The sequence below is a fragment of the Gopherus evgoodei genome, chromosome 3 (genome assembly GCF_007399415.2).
Source record: "Gopherus evgoodei ecotype Sinaloan lineage chromosome 3, rGopEvg1_v1.p, whole genome shotgun sequence".
Lineage (NCBI taxonomy): Eukaryota > Metazoa > Chordata > Testudines > Testudinidae > Gopherus > Gopherus evgoodei.
This window is the reverse complement of record NC_044324.1, coordinates 205,670,445-205,684,258: the sequence shown is the minus strand read 5'-3', so window position 1 is coordinate 205,684,258 and position 13,814 is coordinate 205,670,445. Positions and strand designations below refer to the sequence as shown.

General features: G+C 47.7%; 1 protein-coding gene across 4 annotated transcripts in view; it reads left to right on the top strand.

The window, feature by feature from the left end:
- APLF (aprataxin and PNKP like factor) overlaps positions 1–13,501 on the top strand; it is a 111,292-nt gene extending 97,791 nt beyond the window's left edge. For all 4 annotated transcript variants that reach the window (XM_030557867.1, XM_030557866.1, XM_030557865.1 and 1 more), the window contains one exon: positions 11,534–13,501. In XM_030557867.1, coding sequence (XP_030413727.1) covers positions 11,534–11,742 — 209 coding nt within the window. In that variant the 3' untranslated portion in view covers positions 11,743–13,501. The remainder of the gene's footprint in view (positions 1–11,533) is intronic.
- The last annotated feature ends 313 nt before the right edge of the window (positions 13,502–13,814 follow it).

The window sequence follows — 13,814 nt, the reverse complement described above, 5'->3', positions numbered from 1 at the left end:
GATCCCAAGCCCAAAGAGATGTCGCAGTGTTGCAGGCCACATGCCAATCCCTCAGCCTGCTGGTAAATGACAAAAAGTTGATGTTAGTTCCAGTCCTCTGTCAGAGTGTACCTTGGGCTATCTCCACTTTCCACCCAAAGATCCAAGGTCAGACCTTATTCTCACATGACATATCAGTCCAATTCATGAGAGGCCTCAAGAGGCTCCTTCCATCGTCCCAAGCCCCTCTTCCACAGTGGGACCTTAACTTGATTCTTTCTAGGTTTACAGGCCCGCCTTTTGAGCCTATGGGCTCCTGCTCCCTCTCCCACCTGTCATGGAAGGTCGCTTTCCTTGTAGCCATAACATCCATGAGTTGAGTGTCGGAGATTAAAGCTCTAACATCGGAACCGCCATATACAGTGTTCTATAAGGACAAAGTTCAACTGCGACCCCATCTGGCCTTTCTGCTAAAGGTGGTGTCTTCCTTCCATGTTAACCTGGACATCTTCCTCCCAGTTTTTTATCCCATGCTGCACACCATTAGTGAGGAAAGGAGGCTGCACACCCTGGACGTCAGACGTGCCCTTGCATTTTATCTAGAGTGTACATTAGAAGCAAGAGGAAGACCAAGGACAGGGTAGGCCCACTGCTCAGTGAGGAGGGGGAAACAGTAACGGGAGACTTGGAAATGGCAGAGATGCTTAATGACTTCTTTGTTTTGGTCTTCACTGAGAAGTCTGAAGGAATGTCAAATATAGTGAATGCTTACGGGAAGAGGGTAGGTTTAGAAGATAAAATTAAAAAAGAGCAAGTAAAAAATCACTTAGAAAAGTTAGATGCCTGCAAGTCACCAGGGCCAATGCCAATACGATCTGGCAGTCTCTGGCCTCTGTCCCACCTGCTGCCCAGGGAGTGGAAAGTAAATATATGGTGCCCTCCAGGGGCTACGACTACTTATATGTCCATCCCCGCCCTTGCTCCCTCGTTGTCCAGTCGGTCAACGAGAGAGAACGCCATGGCCAGCAGGCTCCAGCCCCAAAATCGAAAGACATGAGGCGCATGGACTTGCTGGGACGCAAAGTCTATTCTGCAGGGGCGCTCCAACTCCGCGTGGCTAATCAACAAGCCCTCCTTAGCCGCTATAATTATAATACCTGGACGGCGGCGGACAAGTTCAAGGAGTTGCTCCCGCAGGACTCCCGACAGGAATTTGCGGCCATCCTGGACGAGGGGAAAAAGGTGGCTAGAACCTCCCTCCAGGCTTCCTTGGACGCCGCGGACTCAGCGGCCAGGACCCTAGCCTCCGGGGTTACTATGAGGCGTATCTCATGGTTGCAAGTCTCAGGCCTTCCCCTGGAGCTCCAACATACAATTCAAGACCTCCCCTTTGAAGGGCAAAGCCTATTCTCCGCTCAGACAGACCCTAGGCTGCAAAGCCTAAAGGATAACACAGTCATTATGCGCTCGTTGGGCATGCACACACCAGTGATTCAGCGCAGGCCCTTCTTCCCCCAGCCACACCGCTCCTACCCTCAGCCCAGATAGAGACAAGACTTTGCTAGAAGGCGGGGTAGAACCGGTCACCGGAGGCAGTCAGGCAACCAAGGGGGCCAGAACCAAGGTCCCTCCAAACCTTCCACAGGGCCAAAACCCTCCTTTTGAAGGTGCGCCCGAGGGCATCGTACCAGTATCATCAAAGGATCCGTTCTCTCCTTTTTCCAACCGCTTCTCCTTTTTCCTCCCTGTGTGACAGCTAACGACAGATCGCTGGGTCTTACACATGATGGAATTTGGGTACCACCTCCAATTTATTTCACGCCCCCCCCTTCCACTCCCCCCTTCCTTGTCCCTCTTCAGGGACCTCTCACGAGCAACTCCTCCTCTAGGAGGTGCAGACGCTCCTTGCCAAAGAAGCCATAGAGGAGGTACCGGAACACGAATGGGGCACGAGGTTTTACTCCCGCTACTTCCTAATCCCCAAGGCAAAAGGGGGTCTCAGACCTATCCTGGATCTGCGGGATCTCAACAGATACATAATAAAGTTGAAGTTCCGTATGGTATCCCTGGGGACCATCATCCCATCTCTGGATCCCGGAGACTGGTATGCCGCCCTCAACATGAATGATGCGTATTTTTATATAGCCATCTACCCGCCTCACAGGAGGTTCCTCCGGTTTGTAGTCAACCGCCAACATTTTCAGTTCGCGGTCCTACCGTTCGGCCTCTCTACAGCCTCAAGAGTATTTACGAAATGCATGGCTGTAGTCACTGCCCACCTCCGCTGCCATCGCAGACACCTTTTTCCGTATCTAGACGACTGGCTCATCCAAGGGGCCTCCGAGGCACAAGTGATCCATCACGTCCACATTGTCAAGGACCTTTTCCTACATCTAGGCCTAATGATCAATGCGAACAAGTCCACTCTGATTCCCACTCAGAGGATAGAGTTCATTGGCGCCACCCTGGACTCCATCCTCGCCAGAGCTTGCTTACCGCTGCCCCGGTTCTAGGCAATGGTGGCCATCATCCAGAGTCTGCAAGCTGCTCCCTTGACTTCAGTTCGCACTTGCCTCGGTCTTCTGGGTCACATGGCGGCCTTCACGTTTGTGATGAAATATGCCAGACTGCGCCTCCGTCCCCTCCAATTGTGGCTCAACTCAGTGTACCGACCAGGCAGGGATGCCATAGACGTGGTTGTCACCATTCCCCCGAGCATCCTAGGCTCCCTCGACTGGTGGCTGACCCCCACCCTGGTGTGTGCAGGGCTGCCGTTCCATCCGCCCCAGCCCTCTGCATCCCTGACGACAGATACATCATCTCTCGGCTGGGGTGCTCACCTCGGGCATCTACGCACGCAAGGCCTTTGGTCATCTCAGGAACTGGCCTTGCACGTCAATATCCGGGAGCTGAGAGCAGTCCGCCTAGCTTGCCAGGCGTTCCAACAGCACTTGCAAAGCCGTTGTGTGTCAATATTCACCGACAGCACAACAGCCATGTACTATATAAACAAACAGGGTGGGACAAGGTCCTCGACCCTTTGTCAGGAAGCCATTCAACTATGGGACTTTTGTATAGCCCACTCTATAGACCTCATAGCGTCCTTTCTCCCGGGGGTTCGGACCACTCTGGCGGATCGCCTCAGCAGATCCTTCCTTTCTCACGAGTGGTCGCTTCGCCCGGACATTATTCTTTCGGTCTTCTGGAAGTGGAGATTTCCCCGTGTACACCTCTTCGCGTCCCACGAGAACAGGAAATGCCAGATGTTCTGTTTCTTTCAAGGTCTCTCACAGGGTTCGATAGCGGACACCTTCCTGATATCATGGACAACTCACCTGCTATACGCTTTTTGACCGTTCCCGCTCGTCCACAAGGTCCTGCTGAAAGTACGCAGGGACAGAGCCTGCTTGATCATGATCGCTCCAGCGTGGCCTAGGCAGCACTGGTACACCATGTTGCTAGACCTGTCAATAGCCGACCCTATCCCACTACCTCTTCACCTGGACCTGATAACTCAGGACCATGGCAAACTGCATCACCCAGACCTACAGTCCCTCCATCTCACGGCATGGCTCCTGAGTGGTTGACCCAATCTAAGATGTGTTGCTCTGTCCCAGTGCAACAAGTACACTTGGGTAGCAGAAAACCTTCCACTAGAGCAACATATCTGGCCAAGTGGAAGCATTTGACATGCTGGTGTGGAGAATGCAACGTTCTTCCCGCCGAGGTCTCCATCCCCACCATCTTGGACTACCTCTAGCCCCTTAAACAACAGGGCCTAGCGGTATCATCTTTGAGGGTGCACTTGGCGGCCATCTCTACCTTCCACCCAGGGGAGAATGGTCGCCTGGTGTTTTCACATCCTATGGTATCCAGATTCCTCAAGGGCTTGGAGCAGCTATACCCCCAGGTACGCCGCCCCGCCCCAGCCTGAGACCTCAACCTGGTTCTCACTAGACTTTTGTCTGCCCCATTCGAGCCATTAGCAACTTGCTCCTTTCTCTACCTGTCCTGGAAAACCGCTTTCCTCGTGGCCATCACATCGGCAAGATGAGTTTCTGAGCTCTGGGCTCTCACAGCGAACCCTCCATATACTTTGTTCCACAAGGACAAGGTGCAGTTGCGACCGCACCCGGCCTTTCTCCCCAAAGTGATATTGGCCTTCCATGTTAACCAGGAGATCTTCCTTCCGGTCTTCTTCCCGAAGCCATATTAATCGTGCAGGGAGCAACAGCTGCACTCCCTAGACATCCGTAGAGTACTCGCTTTTTATATCGAGCGGACAAAGCCCTTCCGCAGAACCCCTCAATTCTTCGTCGCAGTGGCAGAGCGTATGAAGGGCCTACCCGTTTCCCCACAGAGGATTTCATCCTGGGTGACATCGTGCATCCGCGCCTGTTACAACTTGGCTCATGTTCCGTCCAGCCACCTCACGGCACACTCTACCAGGGCTCAAGCCTCATCTGCTGCTTTCCTGGCTCACGTGCCCATCCCCGAGATACGTTGTGCAGCTACTTGGTCCTCGGTCCATACCTTTGCCTCTCACTATGCCCTGGTTCAGCAGTCCAGGGATGACGCAGCCTTTGGCTCTGCAGTGTTACACTCTGCGACATCTCACTCCGACCCCACTGCCTAGGTAAGGCTTGGAAATCACCTAACTGGAATTGATATGAGCAAGCACTCGAAGAAAAGACGGTTACTCACCTTTGTAACTGTTGTTCTTCGAGATGTGTTGCTCATATCCATTCCGAACCTGCCCTCCTTCCCCACTGTCGGAGTAACCGGCAAGAAGGAACTGAGGAGCCAATGGGTCGGCAGGGGTATATATCCGGCGCCACTCCAGGGGGTGACCCAGCCGACCCACCGGGGATTGCTAGGGTAAAAATCTTCAGACAAACATGCACGCTTCACGCACACACCTAACTGGAATGGATATGAGCAACACATCTCGAAGAACAACAATTACAAAGGTGAGTAACCATCTTTTCTTCAAGATGTGTTGCTCATGTCCATTCCATGACCAGCCCTCCTTCCCCACTATTGGAATTTCCGTGAAGGAGGAACTGAGGGTGGGGGAAGGCGGCAGTGCCCCTTATAATGCGGCATGTGTGTGCTGCCCCAGGGGGCGCCAGAGCCAGTCCCCTAGTGTTACCACTGAGAGAAACTTCTGGCACCGGTGCACGTGGTGAGAATACATGCTATATGGAAAGGACATGAGCAACACATCTCGAAGAACACCATTTACGGAAAAGGTAACTGGCTTTTGCTGAGAGGCCATGAGTTGCTTTGAAAAGCTTTAATTGAAGATCTTTCTGAGACCATCAGCGAGTGATCTAATTTCCTCACATTATTTGTGCTTACTTCTGCTATTACTGAAATACTTAGTCTGTATGTTACTACTCACCATGCTTTTTTGAGACATGTTTGCATACAGTGTCTAGTTCCACAGCAACTGATTTTAGGTGCCACCACTCTGGCACTGCTGCTTCAGAGGTAGTGAATGCAGTTGTTATGCAGTTCAAGTCCCTCTTACATTAAAAATAAGTCTGAGTTTTTTATGGCATGTACAGCTACAAGAAATACAATTCAAGTAACATGTCTCTTGTCAGCTGTAGTGTGGGGGCGCGGAGGTGTACACAGGCAGGTGGCAGCTGAACATGAATATCTGTGGCAGAGTGATGGGATAACTCAGTTATTTTAGAGTCTACATATTAGAGATGCAAGGCACTTTCAGTGAGAGTAAACTCACATTTTGTTTCTTTGTGCTCAGATGTCTCTTTCTTCCTGTTGATTTTAGGTAATTTAGATTAATTAAGGTGCTCTTAATTGTTGCTAGAGATTAGGTGGGTGAGATAATATATTTTATTGGATCATCTTCTGTTGCTGTGATGCTTGAAAGCTTGTCCCTTGCACCTGCTAATTGGTCCAATAAAAGATATTACCTCACTTGGCTTGTCTCTCTCATACCCTGGGACCAACACAGCGGCAATACTGCAAACAGCAATGGTTAATATTTGCTGCCTCTTTCTAAAAACGCCCTGTCTGCTGGTTCTAGTGGTTGCTCCCAAAGGTCAAAGCTTGTAAAAGGCTGGGATCAGCAAGTTCACTTTTGAGACAGTCCTAGTCAGCTGTGAATACTGTATCTTGCAGGCAGATATGGTTCTGTTAACCTTTAGTACATGCTGCATGGCACAGCTGCAGTGTTAGGTAGAGTAGAGCTGTTATTTCCATATAAATATATTTAAACTCTAGCAACCAAGAGGAGAAGGGTATTGACTAGATGATATTTGACATGTTTAGTTCTTAGTCATTATCTTACTTGCCACCAAAGGGACTGCTAATTGCTTAGTGCCTATGGAGAATAAGAAGCCAGGGTTTGAGACATTATCTAAGGGTAGAACTGTGAGGATAAACGCAAAGGGTATCAATAAAGCTTCATGTAGTCACTGATTCTGTTCTTATCACTGTATTGCAAATTTGTGCCTGTCCATTCTACAGCTACCCAGATGAGTGGTCAGCTTTGTCTATCAGCTATATGGAATCCTCTTACAAACAGCTTTCATATCTCTAGCAAGCAAATTATCTAGTTCCCAAGGATAGCTTTTTTAAAGAGGATGTGCTGCATCCTCTTGAAGCGTCTTTTGTGTAAACACATTTTAAATAAAAGAGCCTCATGGCCATCTTGATAAATGTTGTGCCACTACAAGAGACTGTTCTGTCAGAACTGCTTGCTTAATAAGATACCTTAAAAGCCATGGGATTGAATAAACTTCGTCAGGAATAATAAAAACACCTACGCTGTTCTTTGCTAGAGTCTGAAAACCAAGCAAGAAAAATGTGGCTTTTTTTTTTAACCATTTTAACTATTTGTAGGACAATGGCACCATATCAACAGGCTGATGAAAATAGCCAGCAGCACCACACAACAGTTCACTTAAAATAAAGTTGATACGAGCAGTGCTCTGGAAGTGAAGGGGGATTTTTTTTTAAAGGTTCTGGGCTTACTGTACCCAAGAGGGCCAATCTGCCATCTTTACTCAGATTAAGCAATACACTACTCTGCAAAGATCCCATACGTTTCAGTGGGACTACTTGATGAGTAAAGTGCCATTCAACAGGTTTAAGAGGTCCAGAATGTGGTCTATAATAGGTTCAATATCATATAATCATCAACCTGTATTTTCGTTCTTGTCAAATACTCTTGAAGCAGGTAGTGGGTTTTTTTCTTAACTGGGCAGGGTGCAGGAGGAGGGAGGGTTAATTGACAATTGTGGGAGACTTTTCAGAAGTGCTTGAGCACCTGCAGCTCTTACTAAAATAATTGGAAGCTGCAGGTACTTGGTTCTTAACGAAAATCACTCTCATGGAAGAAGACTCGATCCTTTCAAAGAGAGGGATAGAGTGGAATCAATATATTCTTTTTTTTCAGTTTTCTGTTGCTTTCCTTTTTTCTTCTTCTCCATTCTCCCCTTTGTTCAGTCCTGTATGTCTCTTTATTTCCAATTTTTCCTTCCTTTCTCTTGCAACTTTACTGTATTTTTACACCTTCTCTAATGGTTTGCTTTGAAATGGTGGGGATTTTGTTTTTACCGTCTTTAGGACACCTGCCACTTCTGTGTTCCCTAATGAATCTGCTGTTCCATACGCCGTCAGTGACTTTTGTAACAAACAGTACCATTTTCAGCAGTGAAGCTAGTGGAGTAAGGTGGAAATGATTAGTTGATCCTTTTAGAGCTGATGGTAGGTGGTAAAACAGCAAGCAAAATGGTAGATTACAGCCCAGACTGGCAGAGTTGGCAAGGGTTTGATTCCTTTCTAGGCGCATGCATCATAACTGGATTGTCCAAAGCGAGTAGTTAGATCCAGAGGACTGTGGACTAGGTTTTCTTGGATTGTACTCTTGTCTCCTCCACAGATTGCTGTGTGTCTTCCAGCAAATCTTTTAACTTCCCTGTGCCATAGTCCATCCATCAGAAAAATGGAAGTAATATTTTATAGTGGCAGTTGTGACATTCCCCAGGGTGCAATTTGAACTGCTATGTCCCCTTATCTCTCTAGACTGGGATGCCTTTTACGCTGCTTTGCTAGTGACCAGCAAACCCTCTAGGCTCTCTTTATTCACAGCCACTAGCATGTTAAAACACTCCCAGCTGAATGCACGAATGCTATGCCCAGCCATCCACGAATAGATACAGGGCGACACCCACATATCCCTCAATCCCAGTCTTGCCCCCAAGAAATGTACGTCTTGTTCAGTAGCCCACTGGACTATACAAGCTCATAAATTAGTCCAGGGGTCGGCAACCCATGGCACGCGTGCCAAAGATGGCATGCTAGCCAATTTTTAATGGCATGCTGGAGCCTGCCGGGACTCCAGTGTGCCATTAAAAATCCTGCTGATGCGGCAAGCTGCAGGGTCCGCGCTGCCTGCCCGGAGTGCGGACAGAGCACAGCAAGCCACCAGCCCCGCCCCCGCCTTCCCCTGGAGCCCTGCCGCCGCGCGTGCTGTGCTCTGGCGGCCGAGGCTGCGCGCTCCCGTGGGGCAAAGTTTGGCTCCATGGGGAGAGAAAACCGCTCCCCGCTCATCCAGAGCAATGCCACGGTGCGCACAGCGCTCTGAGGGGTGGGGCAGGGCTGCGTGCACGCTCGCACGCAGCGGCAACAAAACTCCAGATGAGCGGGGAGCCTCATGGTAAGGGGTCCTGGTCCGGGACTGGGGGTGGGGTTGGATAAGGAGTGGGAGCAGTCAGGGGACAGGGAGCAGGGTGGGTTGGATAGGGGGGTCATTGGGGTGGGGGTCTCTGGAGGGGGCAGTCAGGGAGCAGCGGGAGTGCATGGGGCATGGGAGTCCCAGGGTCTGTCAGGGGGTGAGGGGTGGATAGGGGACAGGGAGCAAGGTGGGTCCGGGGGGGTCTCTGGAGGGGACAGTCAAGGAGCAGCGGGAGTGCATGAGGCATGGGAGTCCTGGGGTCTGTTAGGGGGTGAAGGGTGGATAGAGGACAGGGAGCAAGGAGGGTCCGAGGGGGGGGTCTCTGGAGGGGATGGTCAGGGGACAAGGAGCTGTGGGGGGTTGGATGAGTTGAGAGTTCTGGGGGGGCGCTGTCAGGAGGTAGGGGTGTGGAGAGGGGTTTGGGCAGGCAGGGAGTGGGGGGAGGGGTTGTATGGGTCCAGAATTCTGGGGGTCCTGTCGGGACAGGGAGCGGTTAGATAGGCATGGGAGTCCAGGGAGTTCTTTCTGGGGACGGGGGTGTGGATAAGGGTTGGAGCAGTCAGGGGACAGGTAGGGGGTAGGGTCCTAGGGGAGCAGTCAGTGGACATGGGGCAGGGAGGCTTAGATAGGGGGTGGGGTCCCAGGAAGGGGTAGTTGGGACAAGGAGCGGGGGGGTTGGTTCTGGAGGGGGGGCATTCACCCAGCCCTCTGCCCTGAGCACTAACCACACACACACACACACGCCCCAGGCCCCTGCCCTGAGCCCTGTACCACCCAGCCCTCTGACTCCTTCACCCCCCCATGACCCCAGCCCTGACTCTGGCACCCCCACACATACCCAGCCCCCCCCTTCCTGACACCTGCACCCCCCTCACATGCCCCAAGCCCTCTGCCTTGACTCTTGCACCCTGCACATCCCCAGCCCTCCCACATTCCATGCACCTCAGAGATCCCCACCCCCACCCTGAGCACCAAACGGAAGCTCCTGCACCCCCACTCACATTCCCACCTGCACCCCTCACACCAACTGAGAGCTGCCCAGGTAAGTGCCCCCACACCCAAACCTCCTGCCCCAGCCCTGAGCCCCCTCCCTCATTCTAGCCCCTGGCCAGACCCTCCACCCCCAGCCCTGTGCTCAGTCCACTCCCACCCTCAGCTCAGTGCAGAGAGAGGAAGAGAATGGGCCAGAACCAGGGAGAAGGTAGGTACCCACTGTATGTGGGGAGGGCCGGGACCCCAGACCAGCAGCAGGGTGAGCGGGTCTGGCAGCCATGATGCCGGCTGGCAAGAGCCGGCAGATGGAACCCCTGAGCAGCAGTGGGCTGAGCCACTCAGCCCACTGTCGGTCTGGGGTCCCAGCTGCTGGCCCCACACAGCCCGCTGCCGGTCTGAGGTTCTGGCTGCCAGACCCTTCCCAGCTGGAGTCCCGGTCGCAGGCCCCATTCAGCCCACTGCTGGCCTAAGTGAACAGAACCTCAGACCAGCAGCAGGCTGGCGGCTTAAGATCAACATTTTAATTTAATTTTAAATGAAGCTTCTTAAATATTTTGAAAACCTTGTTTATTTTACAATACAACATTAGTTTAGTTAAATAATATATAGACTTGTACAGAGAGAGACCTTCTAAAAAACATTAAAATGTATTACCGACACGTGAAACCTTAAATTAGAGTGAATAAATGAAGACTTGCCACACCACTTCTGAAAGGTTGCCGACCCCTGAATTAGTCTGTCATTCCAACAGAGGATAATGAACATGCACTAGCCCTGTTGACCTGAGTAGAGATTTCCTGAACACTTCAATCAAGCACGCTGGTTTAGATAAAACCGTAAAACAAGTTGATTAACTAGAGAAAGATTTAAAGTGATTATAAGTGATATGGTATATGAGTTAGAATTGGTTACAAAAGAAATAAAAGGATAAACACGCAAGCTAATTCCTAAACTTTACCAAGGCCGATAAGTTTAAAAGCAAAAAGGGTTCTCTCACCCAGAAGCTTTCAACAGATCATACTGGCTGTAAAAACCTCCAGGCCAGGACCACTTCCCCAGTTCAATGATGCACCTTTTGTCTTTCAAGCAATCTTGCTGCCGTGAGTAGAGATGGGGAAGGAGAGGTATCTAGAGGCATTTTTCTCACTTCTTATACTCTAACACTTTGTATTGGAAAAGTCTTTCCTGGGTCATGGGGTCAGGCAGTTTCATGGCATATGTGAGCTGCCAGCTGTCCGTCAGATGAATTGTAAATTTCTTGTTTACAACTCCTCTGCTGATGAATCTCTGATCTTAGTACCGAGCTTTTAGCACCTAGCTGGCCTGCCAGTGTGCCTTTGTCTTTGAGAAAATGGTCTGAAGGTGTTACCCAGAACTACAGCGTATTTTAGTAGCAATCATATAGCAAGATCTTGTAATTCCATATACAGTGTTGATACACACATTTTAACAGGATAGTTGTGTTCAGTGGATTATGAGTTTTCAAATGATACCTCACAAGGCATACTTCGTACAAAATATATCATAATCATATAAATTGGTAAACATGGGGTACAATGTGTCACAGTGATGAGAAGCTTACTTAATATTTATAAATGCTTTGGTATCCTTGGGTGAAAAGTGCTATAAATATAACTAAGTGCAAAGTATTCTATTAATAGAACTGCTAAATAATCCCATAAATAGTTTTGTAATAGTTGTAGTAATTTCTGGTAAAAAAAAAAAAAAAAAAAAAGTGAAATTACTGTAACTCTTGAGCTAACAGCATTATAATAAGCACCTTGTAGATCTAGATTTTTCCACAGCGCTTGAAATGTATACTTTAATCTCTCTACATTTTGCCCTGTACAGGAAAAAGTGTTTTGGAGGAGGACAGCGATAATGATGGTGAACCGAATGAATATGACCTGAATGACAGCTTTCTAGATGACGAGGAGAAAGAGGAGTATGACCCTACTGATGAAGATTCCGATTGGGAGCCAGATCCTGAAGACAAAGATAACGAAGATGTTGAAACACTTTTGAAAGAAGCACAAAATTTTATTAAAACCAAAAAGTAGTTTTGGCCAAATGATGTGAAGTACTTGTGAACGTACCTGTTTACAGGATTGGTGGGGGTTTGGGCAATGACTTTGAAAGCCAACTTTACCCATGCTTGAGACACTACAAACAAGGATTTTTAATGAGGAAAAAATGCACAACGGCTTCCATTTCTTCTGATACACATTGTTCTGCCTTCGACTTTTTAGCTGATGAAGTCAAATCATAAAGTCTGGGATTATATTGTGGTTTAATTGAAGATTTTTTTTTTTTAAAAAGTCTCTTTTCTGAGTCTTTTCCAACTTCTTCACAGCTCATATTGTCATATGGAGGATTAATGGATTGGAATGTAGCTATTAACATTCCTCATGAATATCTTTCTATGCTTGCAAAAAAAAATAAGGATTGTAGACCTACCTTAGGGAGGTTTATAGTTTTACTAGGTGTAATATATTCCATGCTAAATAAAGAAAAAGTAACATTGCACACCTTTCTTTATGGCAGATCAAATCATTCTCAGTTCAATAAGGACTCTTTGTTAAACCAGTTGTTTTGATTAGTTTGTTATTCAGCTATCCTACACTGTCATATTAAGTTTTAACAGGCTGTTAATAGTGGATGTCTTCACCTTATCATTGCACTTATTTCTCTGACATTCCTGGTGTAAATTGCAAATTTGGAAAATTGTCTAAATAACTTGGGGAGACCAATTTTTTTAAAATTTATGCTAAATTTCAAATTATGTCCCCAAATCAATTCTACTGCATCTTTTTTTCCATCAATATACATTGATGATACTGTCCATTTATGTTGACATTGAAACCTTAATGGCTGGTTCTACAAACTGACTTTAAATTATGCTGAGCTTATTTAAGTGAAGCGTGTAGTTTGTTTGCCTAATGCTTCCCGTTACGGCCTTGTTTTCAATTGGCTTGTAACTTTCCCTAACTTTTAATCTTTTCAGAACCGAATGTTTTTGGAAAGTTTCAGCAAAAATGGTTTAGCTGTTACTGAATACAAGGTTAGGAGAAAATGCATTGTTTTGCCTGGATTTAAAAAAATATCTTAAAAACCATTTTGTTGAGATGATCTAGCACATCCATGCTTTGGAGCAGGGATTTGAAATTTAGCAGAGGAGGTCTCCCTGGTTTCAGGGATATGCCATTTGCTTTCCCTGTCAAAATCTGCCCAAATTTAGTAAAAACCCTCCAAACATCACACTTTGCACATGCTCACTAGAAACTCGTTAGAGTTTGGCCGCTGACTTCTCTGAAGATTGCATCTGCGCTGAATATGCTCCATCCCCTCACAGCTCCTGCATTTGGTCAGGCTGCGCAAGCACCATCACTGGAGAAGGACTGAGCATGCTCTTCTCCAGGGGCTCTGTACACTTTCTCTGCAGCTTTTTCTCCCAGAGGCCATGGGTCACTGTGGTGCTGGGTACAGGAACAGAGAGCAGTGATCCTCCTGCTGATGCCTAGGCAGTGAGGAGGAGGAGGAGGAAGGGACTTGATTGGAATTCTGAGGGGTGAGCCGCAAAGGGCGTTTGGGGGCAGCATTGTGGAAGTCAACATGGTTGCACATGTTAGGATTGTGTTTTGTTTCCTTTTTAAAAAAAAATGAAGCTGTGAGAGGAAAAATAGCATGTGATCATGTAATTTAAGATTGTATCATAGCATGTATGCACAAGGAGGCTGAATTAAGGTTGTGTAGGCATTCTTTATGCAGGCATTTACTAACGTTTGAAGGCTTGACTTTGCAAATATAATATTCTTTTAACATCAGGGAGTTTTGTATGTAATAGTACATATACTGGCTTGTATCTCCATTAAGATTTGTAATTTGACAATTATTTAATATTTTGAAAGGGCTTCAGAGAAGGAGTTCAAATAACCTGCTAGTGTCTAAATCTGTATTGGAGCTGTGTTTGGGAGGAATATAATATTTTCAAAAATTGTGCATCAGAAATCTGGCTCAGACTTTTGAAGATTGAGTATGAATCATCACTCAGGATCTTGTTTGCATCTTGAGAATATGGGAATAATTTGTTTACTGTCAGTTGTTTCACTTGAAAATAATTCTACTCATAGAT